Source organism: Eschrichtius robustus, chromosome 1, assembly GCF_028021215.1.
Source record: "Eschrichtius robustus isolate mEscRob2 chromosome 1, mEscRob2.pri, whole genome shotgun sequence".
NCBI lineage: Eukaryota > Metazoa > Chordata > Mammalia > Artiodactyla > Eschrichtiidae > Eschrichtius > Eschrichtius robustus.
In genome coordinates this window covers 184,254,548-184,281,491 of record NC_090824.1, presented here as the reverse complement: position 1 = coordinate 184,281,491, position 26,944 = coordinate 184,254,548, and the positions used below count along the sequence as shown (strand labels likewise).

The following is a 26,944-nucleotide window of genomic DNA, read 5'->3' as shown; positions in this document are numbered from 1 at the left end:
TATTTCATAGAAGTAAAAATAAATGACCTAAAGTGTGAATACCCTAAGATAATTAGAGAACAAAAGCAAAAGTAATGATACCTTTTGGTTGGTATTTGCGCAGTCAATAATTACTAAGTAACAAGACTGACTACTTCCACACACACTCATGAAAACTATTCACATGATTTTTCTCAGTTCACCTTTATGGAAAGAAAATTTGATTATTTGGCGTATCCAGAAGTTCCATTATACATATATCATTTTCTACTTAGCATTTCCTCTTCAAAACGAGAAAAACGATACGATAACACTTGAAAATCTACCTCCTGAGAAGAAAGGTTTATTTTCAAGAAACCAGTCTCAAACTAAGAACCTTAGAGCTATCAGACAGGAGAATCTTGATAGTAAGTAATTATACATAAATTTTATAAATTGTTTTTAATTAAATTCAGAACACTTTTTTGTTCATGAATATATCTTCAACCATTTGCTTCTTTAGTAATTATTCCCATCATACTTTAGATCTTTATTGATGATTTATCTGTTTCTTTTATAATCACTGAATTAGATATGTTAAATCTTACACTTTGTGGATTTTTCTATTTATTCTTGTAGTCGTGGCAGGCTTTGGTTTATATCTTATGATACTCTATTATTTATGTGCATATAAATTTTAAATTGATAACATTCTTGGGGGACAGAACATTTTATCCTAATGAAGAGACCCACTTCATCATTTTTATAGTTTTTATTTGTTTATTTTCCTTTAAAACTACCTTATCTGCTATGAGGGTAGCTCCATAAACTTTCTTCTGGTTGGTATTTGCATGATACATTTTTTTTTTCTATCATGTTGCTTTAATTTTCCTGTGTCTTTATGATTTTGCTCTATCTTTTGTAAGAAATTTATGATTGTCTATATTTTAGAATTCAGCCTGATCTTTTAATTATCTCTCATAATCATATATAAACCAATTATTGATATTTTTAAGTGTAATTCCACCATTTTGTATTCCACCATTTTTTGTATCTGATGTTTCTTTCACTCTTTCACTCTATTCTTTATCATTATATATATTTTTCATTAGCCATATTTAATACCAAAAATTTGAACTTTATTCAAAAGTATGAATACTGTAAAACAAAATAATAATTTAAAACATAAGTATTTATAATAACAATATTTCTAAATTAAATACATTTAATGCTTCTGTATATCTGAAAAGTAATGACTGCTTATATATACACGTGTGAGAAGTGTGTTCACATGATGTTTACACTTCAAATAGTGATTTGTATATATCATTAAAAGATGAGATAAAATATTGTTGGGTAACTAACATATATTGTAAATATAGAGGTTCCACCACAGATCTGGTTCTCTATTTAGTGCTTTTATGAGCCTTTCTTCTTGAAGCTCAGAAAAGGGAAGAGGTATCAGATGAAAGTCTTTTGCCTGACATTTGGAACTGCTAGAAAGAAAAGACTCAAGTTGTAAATGCTGAATTATGAGTATTATAAAATTATTTTACATTTTAATTGTTTTAAGCAGAATTACGTTCATGAATGTGTGAGCTTACAGACATCTAAGTCAAATTTTTACTGTGTTATTTAAATTCCTGTTTCTTGATTTCCTTGAATTTTGTTTGTTCTGTCGATTATGGAGCGAATGTATTCTCCCACTATGATTGTGGATTTATCTATTTCTTCTTGTAGTGTTGTCCTTTTTCCTTATACTGTCTATGTTGTTAGATGCATACAAAAAAAAATATTTGATAGTCCTTATGGACTCAACATTTTCTTTTTATAAAAGGTACCATCTTAGTCTGTCTCCAGTAAGGTCGTCTGACTAAAATCCTATTTTGTATGACATTGACATAACTCCTGCAGATTTATTTTGGTTAGTATTTGCATGGCATATCTTTTTTCACTTCCTTACTTTCCAATTTTCTATATTCTTATAATTTAGTGACCTCTTATAAATAGATTATAGTTAAATTGCTTATAAATCCAGTGTGACTGTCTTTGTCTCTCCGTACAACATGTAATCCACTTATAATTATTGTACTTACTAATATATTTAGATTTAAATATTTCCTTTTTTGGGCACTTTCTATTTTTCCTACCTGATCCAGGTTTCTTTCTATTTTCTTTCCTTATTTTTGAATTATTACTTTCTAATTAGTTTAACTTTTAAATCAATCATATACATTGTTAAAAATATTTTAATATTTTTAAAATATTAATACCCTTAGTACAGTAAAGTCTAATTACAACTTTCTTTTTTTCTAAATAAATTTATTTATTTTATTTATTTATTTTTGGCTGCGTTGGGTCTTTGTTGCTGCACACAGGCTTTCTCCAGTTGCGGTGAGCAGGGGCTACTCTTTGTTGCGGTGCACGGGCTTCTCACTGCAGTGGCTTCTCTTGTTGTGGAGCACGGGCTCTAGGTGCCTGGGCTTCAGTAGTTGTGGCACGTGGGCACGTGGGCTCAGTAATTGTGGCTCACAGGCTCTAGAGCACAGGCTCAGTAGTTGTGGCACACAGGCTTAGCTGCTCTGCAGCATGTGGGATCTTCCCGGACCAGGTATCGAACTCATGACCCCTGCATTGGCAGGCGGATTCTTAACCACCGCGCCACCAGGGAAGTCCCTAATTACAACTTTCTAGGTGTATGTATTCAGTAACAAGAGTCTTCCACATACTTTGAGGAGAGCACTCTGATGATTTTTATGCTTAATTTCATAGTCCATTTTGAAAATGCACCAGAGGATTGGAGGTGGGGTGGGCAAGGGGAGGACGGTTTGATCATTTGTTTAAATTGTGTGTATTTGCTTAAATTGTTGTAAAGCTGGATGGAAACTAAGTTGTTCTTGGTATACATTAATAATCTAGAGGTTTTACAATCCAGCTGTTTTACTTTTTATTGGATTAAGAGCCTCTATACTTGTAGCTGAGAAAATGGATATCAGGTGAAATCTTTCATGTAAAGAAAAAGTTTAAATCTTACAAAACTCATCTCAAATTAAGACACTTGGAACTGCCAGAAAAGTGAGGATTTGTAGTAAGAATATCATATAATGATTTTTAATTAAATTTCTCTAGTTGTTTAATATTTATTCAATTGATCATAGAAATACATGCTATATAGTGTATCATATATACATATAGGTGCACATATACATAGCATATACAACGTGTTTGTGTATGTATGTTCTCCATTAGATGAAGTTAATTGTGTTTCTAAAGCTTTATTATATATAAAAATATACAGATACATAATCTGTATTACATATAGATTATATATTACATACAGATATATATATATAATAAATATACACATTTTAAATTGTTATATATTCTTAGTGAACTGAAATTTCTGTCTTTATGATGGACATTTTGTAGTAATTTTTTTGTGCCTTTAGTCTATTTTGTCTGATGTTGGCGTGGTATCTTTCTTTATGTAACTACTTGCATAGAATAATTTTTTCATCATTTAATTTTTAAACTTTTTCTATTCTTATGACTTAGCTGTATATAATTGGTTATTTTTTAATCCAATGTAACACTCTTTATGCTTTAAATGGAGCATTGAATACATTTGTATTTCCTGGAAGTATGGATATTTTGGAGGTAAGTATACCATTGCTTGTATTTTCTGTCTTTCTTACCTGATCTGCTTTTGAATCTTCTAAATTTATTTTGAATGTATTATTTATCATTTCTTTTTTTTCTCACTCATATCTGTTATGAAAATATTGCATTTAATCCTAAAATGTGAATACCTTATAAAACTATTCTTTTGAACAGTACTCCCATTGTCTCTACACTTCGCATACTCACTCTGTAATTCACTATCTCAATAACGTGGTATTTGACTTTATTGTTTCAAACCATGAGAAGAAATATTCCTGGATAATTGACATGTGTTTGAATTACAGAGGATTTTCAATAAATCCAGTTCTCTATTTAATGGATTAAAAGCATCTTTCTTGTAGCTCAGAAAGCAGAAGACGTATTACCCGAGGATGAAGTTGAATTGTCAAAAAGCCAATCTCAAACTAAGAAACTTAGAGCTGTCAGAATGAAAGCACTAAATAGTAAGTATGATAAATTTCAATATTATTGATTTATTTTTAATTAAAGTAAGTGAAAAAAACCCTCTGTCTTAGGTTTATGAATGTTTACTCATATCTTTTGTATAAATCTATTAGATCAAATATATTTACTGTGTTAGTCAATTCTTTTTTAATTCCATTGAAGTTTCGTTTATTCTGTGTTACTAAGAGATGTATGTTAAATTTTCCCACTGTGATTATGGACTTCTTTGTGTTTACTGGTAGTTTTGCCAGATTGGTTTATATATTTGGAAATGATGTTATTAAATGTGTACAAATTTATACTTGTTATATCTTCCTGGTAAACATGAGCTATAAAAGTACACTGTTTATCTCTGTAAAAGTACACTGTTTATCTCTAAAAATACTTTTTTTTTGCCTAATGTTTATTTTGTTTGATAATAATGTAGCCATGTTTGCTTTCTTATGATAAGTATTTACACAGTCTTCTGTAAACAGTTCAGACAGAAGTTCGTGGTGTTTTGCATGGTCTCAGTAATTTTTTCATAATGATCCTAAACCACAAGAGAAGCCCAACAGTTTCTTTATTAATTAGTTGTGTACAAACAAGTTAGTACCTGTTGGTTACTGCATAACTTTTGTGGGAACATAAATTTTCAACACTGTTAGGTAAGTACCTAGGAGCACAATTGCTGGATCATATGGTAAAACTATAATTTAACTTTGTAAGAAACTGCCAAACCGTCCTCAAAGTGGCTGTAGTGTTTTGCATTCCTGCCAGCTACGAATCAGGTTTCCCATTGCTGCACATTCCTGACATCATTTGTTGTTTTCAGTGTTTGGATTTTAGCTATAGGTATGTAGTGATATCTCACTGTTGTTTTAATTTACAATTGCTTAATGATGTATATGCTGAACATCTTTTCATATGCTTATTTGCCATCTAAATGACTTCTTTGGTAAGTTATTTGTTCACATCTTTGCCCACGTTGTAATTGTGTTATTTGTTTTCTAATTGTCAAGTTTTAAGAGTTCTTTGTATGTTTTGGATAACAGATCTTAGATATATGTTCTGTAAATATTTTCTCCCAGCCCGTGGCTTGTATTATCACTCTCTTAACAGTGTCTTTCACAGAGCAGAAGTTGTGTGTGTATTTTTCTTAATGAAACCCAGCTTATCAATTTTTTTCTTTTGGATTGTGCTTCTGGTGTTCTATCTGAAAAATCAACACCAAACGTAAGATCACCTAGATGTTCATCTGTGTTACCGTCTAGGAGAATTATAGGTTTGCATTTTACATTTAGGTCTATGAGCCATTCTGTGTTAATTCTTGGTAAGGTGTCAAGTCTGTGTCTAGATTCACTTTTTTTTTTACATTTGGCTGTCCAGTTGTATCAGTACTATTTGTTGAAAAGACTGTCGTTTCTCCATTGAATAGCTTTTGCTTTTTTGTCAGAGATCATTGACTATATTTTTATAGGTCTATATCTCTTTGTTCTGTTACAATTGACTTATTTATCTATTCTTTCACCAATTGTCTTGATTTCTGTAGGAAGCCTTGAAGTTGGGTAGCATCAGTCCTCTGACCTTGTTTTTCTTCAATATTGTATTGGCTAATGTAGGTATTTTGCTTTTCCATATAAACTTTAGAACCAGTTTGTCAATATCCGCAAAATAGCTTATTGGAATTTTGCCTGGGATTGCATTGAATCAAGTTGGGAAGAGCTAACAGCGTAACAATATTGAGCCTTCCTATCCATGAACATGGAAGATCTCTACATTAAATCTTTGATGACACTTGTGTCTGAAGAGTTATACTTAAGTATTTCATTTTTGGTGTTAATATAAATGGTATTGTGTTCAATTTCAAATTTCACTTGTTCACTGCTGACATACAGGAAATCAGTTGACTTGTGTAAACCTGTATCTGGAAACCTTGCTATAGCCAGCTTATAATTCCAGGAGTTTTGTTGCTGTTGTTGTTCAGCAAGAATAGTTTTGTTTATTTTTCTCAATTTATATACTTTTTCTTTCTTTTTCTTGACTTATTACATTAGCTGTGAGTTCCAGTATGATGTTGGATTGGAGTGGTGAGAAGAAACATCCTTGATGTATTCCTAATCCAAGGATGACAGCATTTAGTTTCTTACCATTAAATGTGATGTTATCTATTGGTTTCTTTGTAGATGCCCTTTATCAAATTGAGGAAGTTCGCACTATTCTTGGTTTGCTGACAGTTTTATCATGAATGGATTTTGGATTTTTTTGAATAATTTTTCTGCATTTCTGATTGATCAAATGATTTTTTCTTTAGTCTGTTGAGTTACGTTAATTGATTTCCAAATATTGAGTCAGAATTGCATACCTGGAATAAATCCTCCTTGGTCATCATATATAATTATTTTTATACATTGTTTCACTCAATTTGTTAATATTTTGTGGAGGATTTTTGCATCTTATTTGTGAGAGATATTTCTTTGTCTAGTTTTGGCATTAGAGTAATATAGTTTAAATCTATTGTGATCTGAGAGTATACTTCATATGATTTCTATTCTTTAAAATTTGTTAAGGTATGGATTTTCAGCCTGTTGTATCTGTCCGTTACTGATAAGATGGTATTGCAAGCTGCAAGTATAAAAGTAGATTTGTCTGTTTCTCCTTGCAGTTCTGTTTTTGCCTCGTGTATTGATATTTTGTTGCTCTGTTGTTAGGTGCATACTCATTAAAGATTGTTATGTTTTCTTAGCTATTGACCCCTTTATTATTATGTAGTGCTCTCTTTATCCCTGGTAATTTCCTTGCTCTGAAGTCTGCTTTGTCAGATTAATATAGCTTCTCTGGCTTTAATTAGTATTAGCATGATACACTTTTCTCCATCCCTTTATTTTCAGTCTACTTTACCTTTATATTTAAAATGAGTTTCTTGTTGACAGCTTATAGTTGGGTTAGTTTATTTAATCACTCTGACAGTCTCTGTCTTTTAATTGATAGACCATTCACATTTAAAGTGATTATTGGTATTTCATTTAATATTAATCATATTTGTAACTATTTTCTCTTCAATGCCCTAGTACTTTATTTTTCACCTTCCACTCTTTTCCTACCTTCTCTGGCTTTAACTACATGTTTAATATGATTCCGTATCCTTTTCTTTCTTAGCATATCAATTATATTTCTTTAAAAAAATTTTTAGTGATTGTCTTAAAATTTGCAGTATACATTTACCACTAATCTAAGGGTACTTTCAAATAACACTATGCCACTTCATGGGTAGTGCAGGTATCTGATAACACTGTAATCCCAATTCCTTCCTCCTGTCACTTATAGCATTGTTGTCATTCATTTCACTTACCTATAAGCTATAATCACTGAATACATTGTTTCTATTATTATTATGAATAAACTGTTATCTGTTATATCAACTAAGAGTAAGAAAAGTTTATTTTACCTTCATTTATTTCTTCTCTAATGCCATTCTCTTTATATAGATCTAGGTTTCTGATCTGTATCCTATTCCTTCACTCTGAAGAACTTCTTTTATCATTTTCTTTCACTGCAGGCCTACTGGCAACAAATTCCTTTTTTTTTTTTTTTTTTTTTTTTTTTTTTTAAATCTGAGGAAGTCATTATATCTCAAGTTTTGAAGGATAATTTTTCTGGATGCAAAATTCTAGGTTGGTTGATTTTTTTCTTTCAATACTTTAAATATTTCTCTCCATTCTCTTCTTGCTAGCTTAGTTTGATGAGAAGTGTAAGATATTTTTATCCTTGTCCCTCTATAGATAAGGTATATTTGTGTTTTGTTTTTGTTTTTCTCTGGAGTCTTTCAAGATTTTCTCTTTGTCTTTGATTTTCTGCAATTTGAATATGATATGAATAGGTGTAGCTTTTTTTGGTATTTATCCTTTTTGGTGTTCTGTGAGTTCCTATGATCATTGATTTGATGTCTGTTATTATTTTTGGAAAACTCTCAGCCATTATTTAAATATTTATTCTGTTTCATTGTTCTCCTTCTGATGTCCTCATTATGTGTATATTACACCTTTTATTATTGTCCAAAAGATCTCTGATATTTTGTTCATTTTTTTCCATTTATTTTCTCTTTTCAATTTGGGAAGTTCCTAATGTCATATCTTCAAGCTCACTGAGTCTTTCCTTGACTGTATCCAATCTACTGATGAGCACATCAAAGAAATTCTACATTTTTGTTGCAGTGTTTTTGATTTCTAACATTTCCTTTTGATTTTTTCTTAGAGATTCCAGATTTCTGCTTATATAACTCTTCTGTTCTTGCATACTGTCTCTTTTTCCATGAGAGCTGTTAGCATATTAGCCATAATTACTTCACATACACAGTATGATAAATCTAAGATCTCTGTCATGTGAGTCTGGTGCTCATACTCTTCAGACTAGGTTTTTACTTTTAGCATGTCTTGCATTTTTGTTGTTGTTGTTGAAATTTAGACATGATGTATTGGGTAAAAGGAACTGAGGCTTATATAGGCCTTTAGTGTGAGGCTTCTTGTTTATCTGGCTAGGTATTAGGCTGTATTTTTTGTATACTGTAGCTGTAGGTGTCAGATGCTAAAAGTTCCTATATTGTCCTTTTTTTGGTCTCCCCTGATATCTTTGGGTTTCCCTTTAGATTCCTTAAATAAGGTCTGAGGCTTGCTGTCCTTTTAGCTGTAACTTGCAATTATATAGGAGGCTTATTAATGTGGTGGTAAGGTGTCAGGGAAGGGGAAGCATTCTGTAATCCTCTGATTAGGTCTCAGTCTTTTAGTAAGCCTGTGTCTCTAGGTTTCCACCTTCACAAGTGTTTCTCATGTCTCTCCTAATTGTTTGGTAAGACAGGAAGGCTAGAAGGGGCTGAAATTTTATATCTGCTCACCCCCATGTTGAATATTTCCCTTCCCTAAGGTCTGTTAGGTTCTGGTAAACCGTGGTTTGGTTAAGCTCTGGTAAAATAGTTTCCCTTGAGGGCAGTCTTTTGTTAAGGAGAACAGAAAGCTCTGGGCATGTTTAAAAACAGTTACTTTCCCCTCCCCCTGTTGGAAGCATGTGGCAGTTTTCCTCTGATCTTCATCCTGAGAACGTGGTTGGGTTTCCTAGACATGAAACTCATAGTAACATGGGGGTACCAGTAAGATTCAAGCTAGTATATACTGAACTTTCAGCAATTCATCAATCACAGTTTAAGTGTTCCTACTAGTCCTGACTTCAGTAGTGGGCTTCTGCTGCTGGGGTTCAGCTGCCAATAAACTGTGCTGCTTTTATCCACCTCTCTCTCCAGTTTTGGGGGGCAGCATTTTGCCTTGACTTTGATAAGAAAAAGAATGTTTAATTTAAAAAGTTTGCTAAGCTTTTTTCTTATTGTGAGAGTGGAAGTAGTGACTTCCAAGCTCTTTACATGTCATACAAGAAATAGAAGTCCTCTCACTACTATTATTTTAACATTTCAACATCCTGTATGATTTAAACTCTATTATTTATGATTTAGCGGCCTTTCATGTACACATTTTTTCGTTTTTAATTTATTGTACATTTGACATGAAACATGTAAATTTAAGGTGTGCAACATGTTAATTTGATACATTTATATATTGTTATATGATTGCCATTGTAGTGATAATTAGCACCTGTATCACATTACCTAATTATTCTTTCATTTTATTGGTTGGAATAATTAAGTTCTAGCCTATTAGCAAGTTTGATGATTTTAGTACAATATTGTCTATATTCGTTGTACTATGCATTAGATCTCTATTTACTACTCACGTTTGTACTCTTAAACAACATTGGTTCTATCACCCCACCCCGTGTCCTGTGGTTAACCACAATTTCTTTCTCTGTTTTTACAAGTTTTGCATTTTTAGATTCCACATGTAAATGATGTCATACTGTATTTTCCTTTCTCTGTATGACTTATTTCTCTTAGCATAATGTAGTCATGATTCATACATGTCGTCTCAAATGGCAGGGTGTCCTCCTTTCACATGGCTGAATAATACTCCATTGTATATATATACACCACATCTTCTTTATCCACATCCATTGATGGACTCTTAGGATGTGTCCATATCTTCCTGTTGTGAATAATGCTTCAATAAAAATACAAGTGCATATATCTTCTCAAAATCCTGTATTTATTTCCTTTGGGTATGTACTTAGAAGCAGAATTGATGGATCAGATGGTAGATCTATTTTTAATTTTTTGAGGAACCTCCATATTGTTTTCCATGGTGGGCAGACCAATTTACATTCCCACTAGCAGTGTACAGAGATTCCCTTTTCATTATATTTTTGCCAGCATTTGTATCTCTTGTCCTCTTGATGATAGCCATCCCAACATGTGTGAGATGATATCTCATTGTAGCTTTGATTTGCATTTCTCTGATAATTAATATTGTTGATCATCTTTTCACATATTTGTTGGCCATTTGGTTGTCTTATTTATTTAAATTAATTTATTTATTTTAATTTATTTTATTTTTGGTTGCGTTGGGTCTTCATTGCTGCACACGGACTTTCTCTAGTTTCAGCAAGTGGGGGCTACTCTTCGTTGCAGTACACGGGCTTCTCATTGCAGTGGCTTCTGTTGCAGAGCATGGGCTCTAGGTGCACGGGCTTAAGTAGTTGCAGCGTGTGGGCTCAGTATTTGTGGCTCGTGGACTCTAGAGTGCAGGCTCAGTAGTTGTGGCGCACGGGCTTAGTTGCTCCGGGGCATGTGGGATCTTCCCAGACCAGGGGTCGAACCTGTGTCCCCTGCATTGGCAGGCGGATTCTTAACCACTGCGTCACCAGGGAAAGTCCGGTTGTCTTTGTTAGAAAAATAACTCTTTAGTTCTCTGCCGATTTTGCAATTGGATGGTTTGGTTTTTTGTTATTAGGCTGTATGAATTCTTTATATATTTTAGATATTAACCCTTTATCTGATACATGGTTTCCAAAATTTTCTCCCATTCCAAAGATTGCCTTTTCACTATATTAATTGTTTCTTTTACTGTGCAGAAGGTTTTAACTTTGATGTAGTCCCATTTGTTGAGTTTTTTTCTTTTGTTGTTTGTGCTTTTGGTGTCATATATTTAAAAAAAAAAATCATTGCCATCACCAGTGTCAAGGAGCTTCTTCCCTACCTTTTATTCTATAGTTTCATATTTACCAGAACTAGGTAATTGTTAAAATGATAATGATTCACATTCTGGTTTTGTTTATAATTTTAATAAGAATATTTTTGGTGCTTCACCATAAATCAAGGTGTTATCTGTTGGATTGAGACAGAAATATATTCTATATTAAGAGAGTAATGTCTAGGAGTAAAGCTATAGTTCTAATTTTTCACAGAGTTTTATCAAGAGTAGATGTTGAAATCTATTAAATGAACTTCTGACATTTATTGAGTAATCATTTTTCTCTTCTTACTTGATTTAAGAATATCTTCCTAACCTCCAAACATTATAATCTTCTTGGAATTAAGCCATAGTATGTGGCTTTCAGTAGTGTTTCTGTATTTAGTTTACTGAAAGTTTTCTTCATCTTGGTAGATCAAGATGTGGATGAACTCTCAGATGAGAATTTTATACTTGAAGATCTAGTACTAGCTAAAGGATACAAGGATAAAATTCAAACAAGTGGAGTTTATGAGTCTCAAAAATTGAGAGGTATGAATGATATTGATAAACATATTTTAAAAGTCATCATAAAATACTTGACAATTTAAAATATATTTTAAATGTGCATCAATTAATGTTTTATAGGTGAATTTTTTCCTTAGGTTAGATATTTTAGAACACAATTTAACAAAAATTGGAATTCTGCAGAACTAATAAATGTTGTAATGATATTAGCACCCCCCATTCCTTCTTGTAGTCTTTAATATTCTAATTATTATACTGTATTTCTTAAATTTATTGAGCAAGAAACCCTGCCTTTCTCTTTTTATGGAGTAGTGTTTCATAGAGAACAAATTTAGGAGATGCTTTTCTAGGAATCTTATGGAGCTATTACAGTTATTTCATTTTTAAAAGTATGATGTTTACCCAGCATTCACATTTCAAATCTTATCAAGTACATTATCTGCTAAAAATATTTGTTATTATCTAGTAGACCTATTCTTTATATTGTTATATGGTTTCAAGAAGAGAAAAGCAACATTTGTTTTTTATCTATTGGATCTTACTCTTGATATCATTATATATTTTCTACTACAGTTCTTTGATATTAGTGTATTTTTTGTTGTATATTTTAAATAAATTTATGTATCTGTTTATTTTTTCTGTTTGCTTAAAAAATGGATTTGAGGAAAAATGGGCATTATTAGAAAGATTGGAAATTTTTTATTTGGAGTAACAGAAGATTTGGTTTATCTTTGTGCTTCTTAATTGGAAGATTGGGATTGACATATCTACACTATTGATGCTATGTATAAAATAGATAAGGAATGAGAACATACTGTGTAGCACAGGAAGCTCTACTTAATGCACTGTGGTGACCTAAATCGAAAGGAAATCCAAAAAGGAGGGGATATATGTCTGTGTATAACTGATTCATTTTGCTATACAGTAGAAACTAACACAAAATTGTAAAGCAACTATACTCCAATAAAAATTAATTTTAAAAAAAGAATATTTTCAAGTGATAAAAAAAAGAACCAAATAAAACCTAGGTGTTTTAGGTTGTTTCTGTTACTTTTAATTTATTTTGAAATATAGAAAGGTATAATAAGAATTAATGTAATGAACACTTGTGTGTCTGTTTCCCAGTTTAATAAATATAATACACGTTAAATACTAAGTCCGACCCTCTCTATTCCTCTCAGATTATTGCCTCCTTCTGTTCTGAATTTGATGTTTATCATTACCATATGTATTTCTTTATACTTTTGTTAGGTATGTTTTCATCTGTAAAGGATTTATGCTATTGTTTTATTTGTAGTATGCTGTATGCTTTCTTAAGCAACTTGCTTTTTTGGTTCAAGATCACTGTTGATAATTTTAGTTCTTATTCATTTATTTTTATTGCTGTATATTGACCTGGTTTATGAATATATTATAATTAAGTTGCCCATTCTCCTGTGGATGAATATTTGTGTTGTTTCCATTAGGAGATGCCTATCTTCTTATGAGAGGTAATGGTAGGGGTAGTGTTTAAAAGTACGGATGCTGGAAATAGACTGCCTGTCTTTGGTGCCTACCTCTGTCTCTTACTAACTGTGTAAGCTAGTTAATCTCTCCATGTTTCAGTTTCTTCATCTGAAAAATAGGGCTAATAATAGTATGTACCTCACAAAATAATTGTAGGAATTATATGAAATACTTTAAAACAATGGATGCCTGAGAACCAGCAGATAGTACTGAACCCTGTATATACTGTGTCTTTTCCTGTGTTTCCTGTCCATAATTTATTTGATGGTCAATAGGTCATTATTAGTATAATAAGGGTTACTATAACATAAACACTGCAATACTATGACGCTCGATCTGATAACCAAGATAGCTACTAAGTGTCTAATGGGCAGGATACACAGCATGGATACGCTGGACAAAGGGGTGATTCATGTCCCAGGCAGGACAGAGCAGGACAGTGTAAGAGTTCATTACCCTACTCAGAACAGCACGCAATTTGAAACTTATTAATTGTTTATTTCTGGAATTTTCTGTTTAACATTTTTGGGCCAGGGTTGACCACGGATAACTGAAACTGCAGATAAGGGGGGACTACTGTATTTTTGACCTTGTAAAAGAAATAGAAAATTCCATTTTTATGTGCTATAGCATAGGATTTAATCCTTTAAGATTTATGAAGAATTCTACCCATGAAAATATTTGTTCTTGGCAGTTTTCAAAAGTGATTAATTTAATTGCACATTTTAATTTTTAATTGTTCTTTCCATTTTTTTCCTGGCATATCTTGCTTTTTTTTTTTTCTTTTGAAAGTACCAATTTCATCTAGATTTTAAATCTTATTTCTGTTCCTAGATGATAGAGATATATTGGTGGATAAAGGATGATGTTTTCCAAAGAAATATAACCAGTTGTTGGCTTTCAAATCCCACCCACGTGTTAGAATTAATCCTTTCCCAGGTTAGGTAATTCTCTTGTGGCAATAATTGATGATTTGTTTTATCCTACGAACATGCTTAAAACTTTTAAATTACTTGCAGATATTTTTAAATCTTGGAGTTCTTATAACTAACTACCTTTCTAGGTTCTCTTGCAAATTTAGATGACCCAGGAACCTCAGACCTACATTTGTAACAATCAGTGGGAGTAATAGCTTTATATAAAATATGTACAGGCATACCTCAGAGATATTGTGGGTTCGGTCCAGACCTCTGCAATAAAGTGAATATCACAATAAATTGAGTCACACAAATTTTTTGGTTTTCCAGTACATACAGAAGTTGTGTTTACACTATACTGTAGTCTATTAAGTGTACAGTAGCATTATGTCTAAAAAAATGTACATACCTTAATTTAAAAATACCTTATTGCTAAAAAATGCTAACGATCATCTGTGTCTTCAGCGAATTGTAATCTTTTTGCAATAGTAACATCAAAGGTCACTGATCACAGATCACCATAACAAATATAATAAAAATGAAAACATTTGAAGTATTGCCAGAATTACCAAAATGTGACACAGAGACATGAAGTAAGCAAATGCTGTTAAAAAAATGGCACTGATAGATTTGCTCCATGCACAGTTGCCACACACCTTCAATTTGTGAAAAACGCAGTATCTGCAAAGTGCAATAAAGGTGAAGCACAATGAAATGAGGTATGCCTGTACTCTGCATTTCATTTCTGCTATTCATGCCACTCCAAACATCATCAGGTTTATTTCACTCATATTACATACTCAGTCCCAGTAGACATTTGAGTTTACTAGCTAGAGTGTAGGTTTTAGAGTCTAAAGGAACAAAATTCATTTCAAACTTTTGCGCTTAGTAAGTATGTGACCTTCCAAAATATGCATAACCTCTCTAAGCTCTGTTTTCCTCATCTGTTAAATGAGAATAAAAATACCTACTTCCTAGAATTCTTGTGAGGATTAAATGAGATAATATTTGAAAAGTACAGATATAATAATATCTGGCAACTAGTAGCTAGTAAATTTAAAAAAATTTTTAGACATATTTGTATTTAATTGAATAAGCAGTATGTTAAATTGTTAATTAAACAAGATTAAATAATTATACGGTAATATCGCTCTAATTAACTTTATATTTTACCCCAACAAAATGTTAGTTTTAAATCAACTAATCTGGCAATCTATTATTATTACAGTTAAAAATGAAGCAGCCTCAGAACATCCAGATACAGCAGAAAATCTTCCAGCAGTGAATCCATCAGTTAATGACCTAATATTTCAATTAGGTTTAAACAAAGTGGTAGGTAAGTAGAGATTTATAATGTTTGCACACAGTAGAACACTTTCTAAGAGTTAAAGTATTTCAACTGTGTAGTACACTTATTAAAAGAAAACAAGAAATTCAAACATAGGACAACCTTTTTCAATTTAATACAGTTGGCCCTCTGATTCCATGGGTTTCACATCTACAGATTCACTTGACCACAGATCAAAAATATTCTGAAAAGAAATTTTCAGAAAGTTCCAAAAAGCAAAACTTGAATTTTCCATGCACTGGCAACTATCTACATAGCACTTATAGGTATTTATATAGCATTTACATTGTATTAGGTATTATAAGTAATCTAGAGATGATTTAAAGTATACAGGAGAATGTGCATAGGTTATAGGAAAATATTACACTGTTTTATACAAGAGACTTGAGCATCTTCAGGTTTTGGCATCCACAGGGGATCCTGGGACTAATCCCCTGCAGATACCGAGGGACAACTGTAATAATTTCATTATTTTATTAATCAATTGATATATCAATTAATATGTATCTTTAAAAGAATTTATCATGTGCTCATTACTCCACCAAACAAACATTAATTAGGTAATGCTTAAGAGTTTATCTGCTCATGAAAAAATATATATAGGCTTTTCCCTACATTATGAATTTTCATGACATAGACTAGATGCTATATTATCAGTTCCTCAGAGAACACAATTTTCGTTACTTATATCATCTTTTATGATAACAAGACAATGAAAAAATGGAACTATCACTAGATAGGCAATATGGCTGCTTTGTGATCTTCCTATCACAAAGTTGGCAAATTTCTAATAGTTAAAAAACCTATGCTAGGGAATTCCCTGGTGGCCTAGTGATTAGGATTCAGGGCTTTCACTGCCATGGCCTGGGTTCAGTCCCTGTTCAGAGAACTGAAATCCCACAAGCCATACAGCACGGCCAAAAAAAAAACCTATGCTAAAGCTGGTGTGGCCAAAGGACTAAGTACTTAAGTACTTTGCAATAAGATAAATTTAAGTGTTCTGTAGCAGCTTCCAAACAACCACTTTAAAGCAGATGTCAGCAAAATGGCAGACTAGGAGGCCCTAAGCTCTTGCTCCCTGACAGAAACATTAAAAAAAAGAAAAAGAAAAGAAAAAAGCAGAAAGCCATCAGAACCAACTTTGTCAGAGCATTGGGAAACAGTGAAATGTTTACAGTAACCAAGAGAAATGCCCAATTAAGAAAAAGCCATCTTCAAACTGGTAAGAAAATTTTGTGGAAATGTGAAGCAGTGCCCAGCACAAAAAAAACTACAAAGAATAGGAGCACTCCTAGCATTGAAGGGATTACCACTAGACCTGCTCTATAGAAAATGCTAAAGGAAATCCCTGAGGTTGACGTGAAAGGATGTTAGACAGTACGTTGAAGCTGTATGGAGAAAGAAAGATCTACGGTATAGGTAAGTACATGGCAAATATAAAAGCCAGTATTATTGTAATTTTAGTTTGGAGCTCTACTTTTAATTTTATATAATAGTTTAAAGAAAAATAATTATAAGTCTATGTTATTGGGCACACAGTGTATAAAGTTACGATTCATAACATCAGTATCAAAAAGAGAGGGATTGAGCCATATAGGAGTACAGCTTTTGGATGTTATTGAAGTTAATTGGCATCAATTTAAACTAGATTTTTTATAACTTTTAAGATGTTATACATAGTCCTCTTGGTAACCAAAAAGAAAATATCTGTAGAATATACACAAAGGAAATGAGAAAGGAAACAAAACTAGTCCCTTAAAAAAATCAATTGACAAACTTCGCTGGCAGTCCAGTGGTTAAGAATCTGTGCTTCCAATGCAGGGGGCATGGGTTTGATCCCTGGTTGGGGAACTAAGATCCCACATGCTGCATGGCACAGCGAAAAAAAAAAAAAAAAAAATTAATTGAACACAAAAGAAGGCAGTATTAGAGGAAATGAGGAACAAAAATAATATAAGAAATACAGAAAACAAATAGCAAAATGGCATAAATAAGTCCCTTAAATGTAAATGGATTAAACTTTCTAAACAAAAGGCAGAGATTGACAGAATGGATAAAAAAAAAAATCCAACTATATGCTATCCATGAGAGACTCACATTAGATCAACAAAATTGACAAAACTTTAACTAGACTGATGAAGAAAAAAGAAAGAAGACTCACGCTATTAAATCAGAATAGAAATTGGGAACATTACTGCCAATTTTACAGGAATAAAAAGCATTATATTTATTGAATAAAGAAAAAAAATCATTAACTCTCAATAAAACACTCTTCATAATATTTCCTTATTTGACATTTGTATCTTTAAAAAATACAAAAGAATTTCAGCAATTTTATAGTAAAATATTTCCTCCAATATTGGGAATGAGATAAATGTGTGTTATCACTATTTCTACTCATTTTTGTACTGGCAACCATAGTTATTACAAAAAATTAATAATAAAACTTGTAAGCATTCAAAGAAAGAAATAAAACTCATAAATTGCAGATGATGTAACTGTGCAGGTATGTAATCTAAAAGAATCTGTAGTCTACAGATAAACTCTTAATCAACTGGATTTATTTAAATTACTGAATATAAAGTAAAAATGTATAAAACCCAGTTTTATTTCTATATACTAAGAACACAAAATTAGAAAATGAACATTTTTTAGGAACGATGAAATTTTGTATTAGCACCAAAACAAATTAAAATTCTAGGAATAGTTATTTTTTAAAGATATGCAAGACTTCTCTCTTCCACTTTAACATGTGAAGAACGTGGAAGTCCTCACTTCTGCACTCCAAACCAAAAAAAGCTGAAAAAACTGAAAGTCAACAACTCTTCTTAGCCCATCAGAGAATTGAAGTCACAGGGCAAACTGCCACTCTCAATCTGTGGAGATAGATGAATACTGAAAATTACATATTCCTGGGAATAGAAACCAACACTGGAGCCAGCAATTAGTAGGAAAACTTAAGAATAATTGAATAATTGCCAGAAACTGAACATGAACTAGGTTGAGCAATAAAGTTCTAGGACACAGCCTTGGATATGCCATACACTTTCATGAAATTTGCTTCCAGGAGCCCTACCAGGTACCTTAGCTGAGTATCAGAAATAAAATCTGCTCATGCTTTCAGCAAAGGGAGGAGAAAAGTAAACATTTGAAATACACCAATAGCATTCTTCTTAAAGTCCTGCCTTCAAGAAAAACTACTTTACTAGAACCTAACAGATGTGAGGTAAAGGAAATTCCAAACTCCAGCCTCTTGGACTTTCAACATTGGGGAAGGGAGATATCCAAGTCCAGCCCCCTTTAGCCTTTCTGTCTAAAGAATCTTGAAGAATCAAGAATCTAAAAGGATCAAGAATCTCGTTTCTGGGGGAAACAAGCTGAGAAGCAATTGTGAAAGTCACAGACCAGAGGAGACTGCCAATAAAAGACCGAGATCTAATCATAGGATTATATAATGCTTTTCTGCTCCCTCATACCTTACCACCACTTCACCAAGGCCCATGGATAATAGGGGGTTACAGATGGAAAAACTGCAATTATCAGCTTCCATTAAAGAAATATTTTCTAGGGAAAGCCAAAGACAATAGGGGAGACCAAAAAAGGAAAATAAAGGAAATTTTAGCCTGTGACACCAGCTACAATAAAACAGAAAACACAGTCTAACTCCTCTCCAGATGAACATAAAACATCATAATAAAACCGTATATACTTAAGTTCTTTTACCTGATACATCATGTCTAGCTTTAAACAAAAAATTATAAGGCATGATAAAAGAGCAAAACACACAGGCTGAAGACACAAAGCAAGCATCAAGACCAGATGCAGATATGGCAGAAATTTTGGAATTATCAAACTGGGAATTTAAAATAACTATAATATAATAAGGGCCCTAGTGAAAAAGTAGACTACATGAAAGAACATATACATAATGTATGCAGAGATTAAACCTCTAAGAAATAATCAAAATGAAATGTTATAAATCAAAAGCACTATAAGAGAAATTAAGAATGCCTTTGATGGGCTCCATAGTAGACTGGACACAGCCAAAGAAAGAATCAGTGAACTTGAAGATACAGCAATAGAAACTTCCCAAACTGAAAGGCAAAGAGAAAAATAATGAAAAACGTGGAACAGTATTTTAAAAACTGTCAAAAATCAAAGGTATAACATACTTGTAATGGGAATACCAAATGTAGAATAAGGAGACATGGAGGGAAAAATAAATATTTGAAGTAATATAGGCTGAGAATTTTCAAAAATTAATAACAGAAACCAAACCACAGGTAGAGAAAGCTCAGAGAACATGAAGCAGGATATATACCAAAAAGTCTATACCTAGACATATTTAAATTGCAGAAAATCAAAGACAAAGAGAAAATTTGGAAAGAAGCCAGAGGGAGAAAAACCCACCTTAACTGTGGAGGAACAGGTAAAAAATTACGTAGGACTTCTCTTCAAAAACCATGCAAGCAAGAAGAGAATGGAGTGAAATACTTAATGTGTTCAAAGCAAACAAACAAACAAAAAACCTCACCAACCTAAAATTTTTATACAGCAAAATTATACTTAAAAAGAAGAAAAAATAAAGACTATCTGGGTCAAGCAAAAAGTGAGTAAGTTTGTTGCCAGTAGAACTGACTTGCAAGAACTTTTTTTCAAGGAAAAGAAAAAATGTATCAGTCAGAAACTCAGATCTACATAAATAAAGGAAGAGAATTAGAGATGTAAGAAGTGAGGGTAAAATAAAATTTTTCATTTTTTTCTTCTTAATTGATCTAACAGATAAAATTTTGCTCAAAATCATAATAGCAGCAATATATTGGGAAAATTATTGCTTATGAATAATTTCTATTACAAGGTTCCTGACTACCCATGAAGTGCTATAGTGTTATTTGAAAATGGACTTGGATTAGTTGTAGAAGTACACTTCAAACTCTAGGGAAACCACTTAAAAATATAAAAAAAGAAGTATAATTGATAAGAAGAGGGAAAATGTAATATTTTAAAAGAGAAACAGAACATGGGCCTGCATAGAAAGCAGTAACAAATATGGTAGATATTAATCCATCTATAACAATAATCACTTTAAGTGTTAATGGTCTAAATACACTAATTAAAAGACAGAAATGTCAGAGCGGTTTGAAAAAAAGATCCAACTATATGTTGTTTATGAGCAACCCACATTAAATATAATGACACACGTAGATTTAAAATAAAGGGATGGAGATAAGGGAACATCAGCAAGATGGCAGAATAGGAGGCTCATTACTTTCCCTCCTCCCAGAGATTTCACTGAATACAAACCTACATACACATGAATTCCCTTTGGAAGAAATCTAGTAACTAGTTGAGTGACTCCTGTACATCAGTCAACTGAGAAAACACCCACATTGAAACAATTAGGAAAAGCTGAGACAGCTCATGCTATAAACCCCACCCCTGGCACAGACACTTACAACTCGGAGGGAACAACTGGAGGGAGCAAAGGGTCTGGATCACACATCTAGAACCCTAGCTTGTAGCGCTGCCACCCAAGTGCCTGGCTCCCAAATTACCTAGCTTGGAGAGCCAGTGGGGCTCAGAATTCATAAGTTCTTCAGGAGCAAATTTTAAAAGGGGGCCATTTTGAAGTGGGTGCATGAGCACTTCACACAGCTGTCCTCCTGGGCTCAGTACAGAAGGAACAGGCAAAAATGCAAGGCTTTCAGTTTCTTCCTGGAAGAGATTTGGCTGCATTCTTTCCCAGCTGCTGCCTGAAGGTCAAGCTTCTAATCAGCTTCTCATCTGGGAGCTGATTAGGATCCTCCTGGGAACCTGAAAGAGCTTGTGGGCATTTCCCCTACATTCTCCCTGCAGGTTACTCTAACAGTAAAACTAAGTCTCCAGCTTCTCCTTAAAAGGAACTTGTTCACACATGTAGTGCCCCAATTTTTACAGCTGCCACCCAGGGTGTGGGCCCCCAAATCACCTAGCTCTAAGAACCAACAGTGTTTGGCTTTTGTGAGTTTCCCACAACCACATTAAACTAATTAGTAGTCCTCTGGAGGCTGGAATGGGTACATGGGGACTCCCTGTGCCTTCCCATGGCTCATCTCAGGGTTAAAACCTAGTCTCTAGCTTCTTTCTGAAAGGAGATGTCTAACATCCCAACTTATATGTCTGCCACCCAAGGGATTGTCACCTAAGTCACCTAGCTCTGGGAGCTGATGGGGCTTGACATTTCTGAGTCCCCTAGGCCCAGAGAGATCAAAGATGAAGCTATATATAGGTACAAAAGAACTCTCAGTGCCTAGTCTCTCTAGATCAGCACAGAATGAGTAGGCAAAACCCCTCAGCTCCCAGTTTCTCCCTGATAGGAGCAGCTATATTTCTAATATTCTAACTTTCCCAGCCTCAGCCTGATGGTTGGGCTTCCAGTTAGCCTGTATTGATAAGGTAAAGGGGAAGGCAGTTAGTAGTCATCCAAAAGCATGAATGGGTATGGGGGAATTTCCATGTCTTTGGGGCACTGACTAGGCTTGGCACAAACTAATCTCCTGGGAACCACTAAGAACAAAGACAGCAGGTTGGACAAAAACAAAGGTTTTAGGGGCAACCAGAAGATCAAGTCAGGCTGATTGGCAAGGTTCACCCACTACACAAGGCCAGTCTGTCGTGACTGGGAGAGGTAGATGTTTTATGTAATTCACAGAAATCAACACCGAGAATTAAGGAAACTGAAGAACAGGGGAATATGTTCCAAATAAAAGACAAATCTCCAGAAACTGACCCTAAGGAAACAGAGATAAGTGATTTACCTGACAGAGAATTCAAAAAATAAAGATCATAAATATTCTCACTGATGTTGGGAGAGCAATGTATGAACAAAGTGAGAATTTCAACAAAAAGCTAGAAGACATAAAGGAATATCAAACAGAAATCATGAAGCTGAAGAATAAATTAACTGACCTGAAAAAAGTCTGTAGAGGGATTCAGTAATGGACTAGATCAAGCAGAAGAAAGGATGAGTGAACTCAAAGATAAGTCAGTGGAAATCATTCTCTTAGAGCAGTAAAAAGAAAAAATATGAAAAGGAGTGAAGACAGCATAAGGGACTTATGGGATACCATAAAGTGAAATAATATATGCATTATGGGAGTCACAGAAGGAGAAGAGAGAGAGAGAAAGGGTCAGAAGACTTAATCAAAGTAATACTGGCTAACAATTACCAAACCTGTGGAAAGAAACAGACATTTAGATCCAGGGGGCCCAAACAATACTGAGTAAGATGACTACAAAGAGACCCACGTGGAGACACATTGTAATTGATAAATGGAATATTGCCTGTCATATCAGTAAGCATAGGATGTCACAGTCATCAGCGATTGCAGCCTTCCAATGTGAGCCGGTGAACCCTGAGGAAACTCAGGAAGGAAAGAATACCTGCCATCTAGCAGCCATCAGACTGTAGCCACTCCCTACAGTGAGCCCTGAGGAAACTCAGGATGTGAAAACACAGGACACTGGCCCCAGATAGCTGAGGTGCGTATCAGAGGAATGATTTCAGTGAGCCCAGACTCTTGCCTCTTCCCATACATAGAAAAGCGCTAAATTCCTTAACTTGGGACATCTGGTTTTCTTTAATTAACAATAATCTTTTGAAGTTCAGACTACCTGCCCTTTGTTACAAAACTTCTATATAACCTAGCTCCCCACCTCACCTCCTCGGAGCAGTTCTCTCAGGGCTACTTGAAATGCTGCCTCCCAGGCAGCCACTATGGAAAGCAGTATGAAGTTTCCTCAAAAAAAATTAAAAACAGAACTACCATATGGTCCAGCAGTCACACATCTGGGTATATATCTGAAGGAAATCAAATCACTCTCTTGAAGGGACATTTGTACACCCATGTTTATGATATATATACACATATATAAGGTGTAATATATATTATGTGTTATATATACACATATATGTGTGTGTATATATATATATATGTATGTATATGTGTTTTATACACACACAATCTAGCCATAAAAAAGAAGGAAATACTGCCCTTTGCAACAATGTGGATGAAACTGGAGGGCATTTTGCTAACTGAAGTAAGCCAGACAGAGAAAGACAAATGCTGTATGGTATCACTTACATGTGAATCTAAAATAAGAGTCAAACTCATAGAAACAGAGAGGAGAATGGTCGTCGCCAGGTCCTGGGGTGGTAGGTTAAATGGAGAGTGGTTGGTCAAAGGGTTCAAACTTTTAGTTATAAGATAAATAACTTCTGAGGATTTAATGTACAGCATGATGACTATATCTAGTAATACTGTGTTGTATACTTGATAGTTCCTGAGAGTAGATCTTAAGCATTCTCACCAAAAAAAAAAAAAAAAGAGAGATAGTAACTGTGTAAGGTCATGGATGTGCTAATTAACTGGATTGTGGGAATCATTTCACAATACATATGCATATCAAATCACCATTTTGTATATTTTAAATATATTACAGTTTTTTGTCAATTATACCTTATTAAAGCTGTAAAAAAATAAATATATGCACAAAGAGGCACACACACACACAGAAGGTAAAGGTTTAGAGAAAGATATACATGAGTAGCTATATTATTACCAAAGTAGACTTCAGAGCAAGGAAAAGTACTAGGAATAAATACATGCATTAGGTAATGATAAAGGAATCAATTCTTCAAGAAGATATAACATTCTTTAATGTGTATATACTTAACAATAGTGTCCCAAAATACATGAGACAAAAACTGATAGAACTGCAAGGAGAAATAGACACATCCATTATTATAGTTGGAAACTTTAACACCCCTCTATCAGAAATGGACAGATCCAGCAGGCAAAAAAATCAGTAACAGCAGTTGAGTTCAACAACACCATCAATCAACTGGATCTAACTGATGTCTATTAGAATACCTCCTCCAACAACAGAAGGATACATATTGCTCTCAAATTCACATACTCTGCTCAGAAAGATAGACCTCATTACAAAACAAATTATACCTTGAAGATTTTAAGAAACAGAAATCACACAAATTATGCTCTCAGCCCACAATGGAGTTAAACTAGAAATCAGTCATAGAAAGGTAGCTGGCAAATCCCGTAATACTTGAAGATGAAACAATACACTTCTATAGCACATGTTCAAAGAAGTATCAAAAGAAATCAAAAATATTTTGAAGTAAGTGAAAATGAAAATACAACTAATAAAAATTTATGTGACACAGTGAAAGAAGTACTTAAAAGGAAATTATAGCATTTGATGCATATATTGGACAAGGAGAAAGATCAAAAATCAATTATCTAATCTCCACCTTAGTAAACTAGAAAAGGAATGGCAGAAAATTTTTGATAAGATGGACTTGTTTAAAATTAATACTTATACTCTGTGAAAGACACTTCTAAGAGAATGAAAAGACATGCCACATATTGGCAGAAAAGATTTACAAAATACATATCTTAAGAAGGACTTGTATTTGAAATATATTTTAAAAGATTAAATTCAACACTTAAAAAAGAACCCAATTTAAAAACTCTCAAAATATCTGAACAGACACCTCATCAAGGATGATGTGAAGATGGCTAATAAGTGTGTGAACTCATATGTCATTGGATAATTGCAAATTAAAACAATAATGAGATACCTAATGAAACACACCTAGGAGAATGGCTAATCCAAAACACTGACAACACCAAATGCTGTCAAGAAAGTGGAGTACAGGAACTCTTGTTCATTCTTGTTGGGAATGCAAAATTCTATACCGACTTTGGAAGACAGTTTGCATTTTTTTGAAGCTCATCGTACTCTAACCATACAATCCAACTGTTGTGCTCTTAGTATTTACCCAAATGAGTTAAGGTCTTATGTTCATGCAATAACCTGCATTAATGTTTACAGCAGCTTTATAATTGCCCCAAACTGGAAGCAAACAAGATGTTTTTCAGTAAGTGAATGCATAAACAATCTGTGGTACATCCATATAATGGTACATTATTCAACAATAAAAATAAATGGACTATCAAGCCACAAGAAGACATGGCAGAAACTTAAATGCATATTGTTAAGTGAAAGCAAGCCAATCTGAAAAAGCTGTGTAATTTCAACTGTATACCACTCTGGAAAAGGTAAATCTATAGGCAGTAAAAAGATCAGGAGTTCCCAGAGGTTCAGGGTACAGGAGGATAAATGGTTGGAGCTCAGGGAATTTTTAATGTGCCAAAGCTATTTTGTAAGATACTGTAGTAGTAAACACGAGACATTATGCATTTATCAAAATGCATAATGTACATTTATGCACATTATGCATAATGTGCTGTACAAAATAAGAGTTATCTCTCATGTAAATCATGGGTGTTAATTATTAGTGATGTATCAGTATTGGATTATCAATTGTAACAAGCATATGATCTAATACAAGATGGTAATAATAGGGAAACTATACTGGTGGAAGCGAGTATTTATGAACTGTCTGTAGTTTCTGCACAATTTCTCTGAACTCCTAAATTGCTCTAAAAAAACAAAGTCTATTAAAATGTTTAAAAAGATGTTCAAAGTCTCAACACAGCAAACTGCAAAACATTATTTAGAGAATTTTAAAGAACTAAATAAATGGAACTATATTCCAGGTTTATAGATTAGAAGACTCAATATTTTAAAGAACATATTTCTTGAAAATTAATCTATGTATTTAATGCAGTCAGTATCAAAATTTTAGCAATAATTTTTCTAAAAATTGACAAGATAATTCTAAAATTTATATAGAAATGCATAGGGCCAAAGTAGGAAATACAATCTTGGCAAAGAAGACTAAAATTGAAAGGTAAAGTACCTGGTATCAGGTATTATTATAAAAATACAATAATAAAAGCAGTTTGCTACTGGTACAATGATAGATAAATAAACTTAAATGTATTGAAGACAAAGAAGAAAACATGTAACAACAGTAAAAAAAATATTCTTTTCAAAATAATTCTATTCATGTGCATATTATAAAATAATAGGCCTCTTAGAAAATGCTATAGGAAAATATGTTTCTGTCTTTGGATTAGATATTTTTTAAACAGGATACAATTGACACTAACTATAAATGCAAATGTTTTAAAACTGGATTTAATATTCAGAATTATATCCATTAAAATACACCATTAAGATATTTAAAAAGCAAATGACACTCACCACTGCAACAAAAAGAGTAAAATACTTAGGAATAAACCTACCTAAGGAGGTAAAAGACCTGTACTCAGAAAACTATAAGACACTGATGAAAGAAATCAAAGATGACACAAACAGATGGAGAAATATGCTATGTTTGTGGATTGGAAGAATCAATATTGTGAAAATGATTATACTACTCAAAGCGATCTACAGATTCAATGCAATCCCTATCAAATTACCAATGGCAGTTTTTACAGAACTAGAACAAAAAATCTTAAAATTTGTATGGAGACACAAAAAACCCCGAATAGCAATCTTGAGGG

At 33.1% G+C, this 26,944-nt stretch overlaps 1 protein-coding gene across 20 annotated transcripts in view; it reads left to right on the top strand.

Annotated features, from left to right (window-relative positions):
* Positions 1-26,944, top strand: part of CCDC7 (coiled-coil domain containing 7) — a 319,203-nt gene that overhangs the window by 225,595 nt on the left and 66,664 nt on the right. For 17 of the 20 annotated variants that reach the window (XM_068560909.1, XM_068560921.1, XM_068561029.1 and 14 more), the window contains 4 exons: positions 255-386; positions 3,981-4,082; positions 11,607-11,723; positions 15,351-15,458. In XM_068560909.1, the coding sequence (XP_068417010.1) occupies positions 255-386; positions 3,981-4,082; positions 11,607-11,723; positions 15,351-15,458 (459 nt within the window). Of the gene's footprint in view, positions 1-254; positions 387-1,795; positions 1,876-3,980; positions 4,083-11,606; positions 11,724-14,039; positions 14,093-15,350; positions 15,459-26,944 lie in introns of those variants that run through there. The other 3 variants (XM_068560965.1, XM_068561046.1, XM_068561051.1) reach the window with 3 other exon arrangements.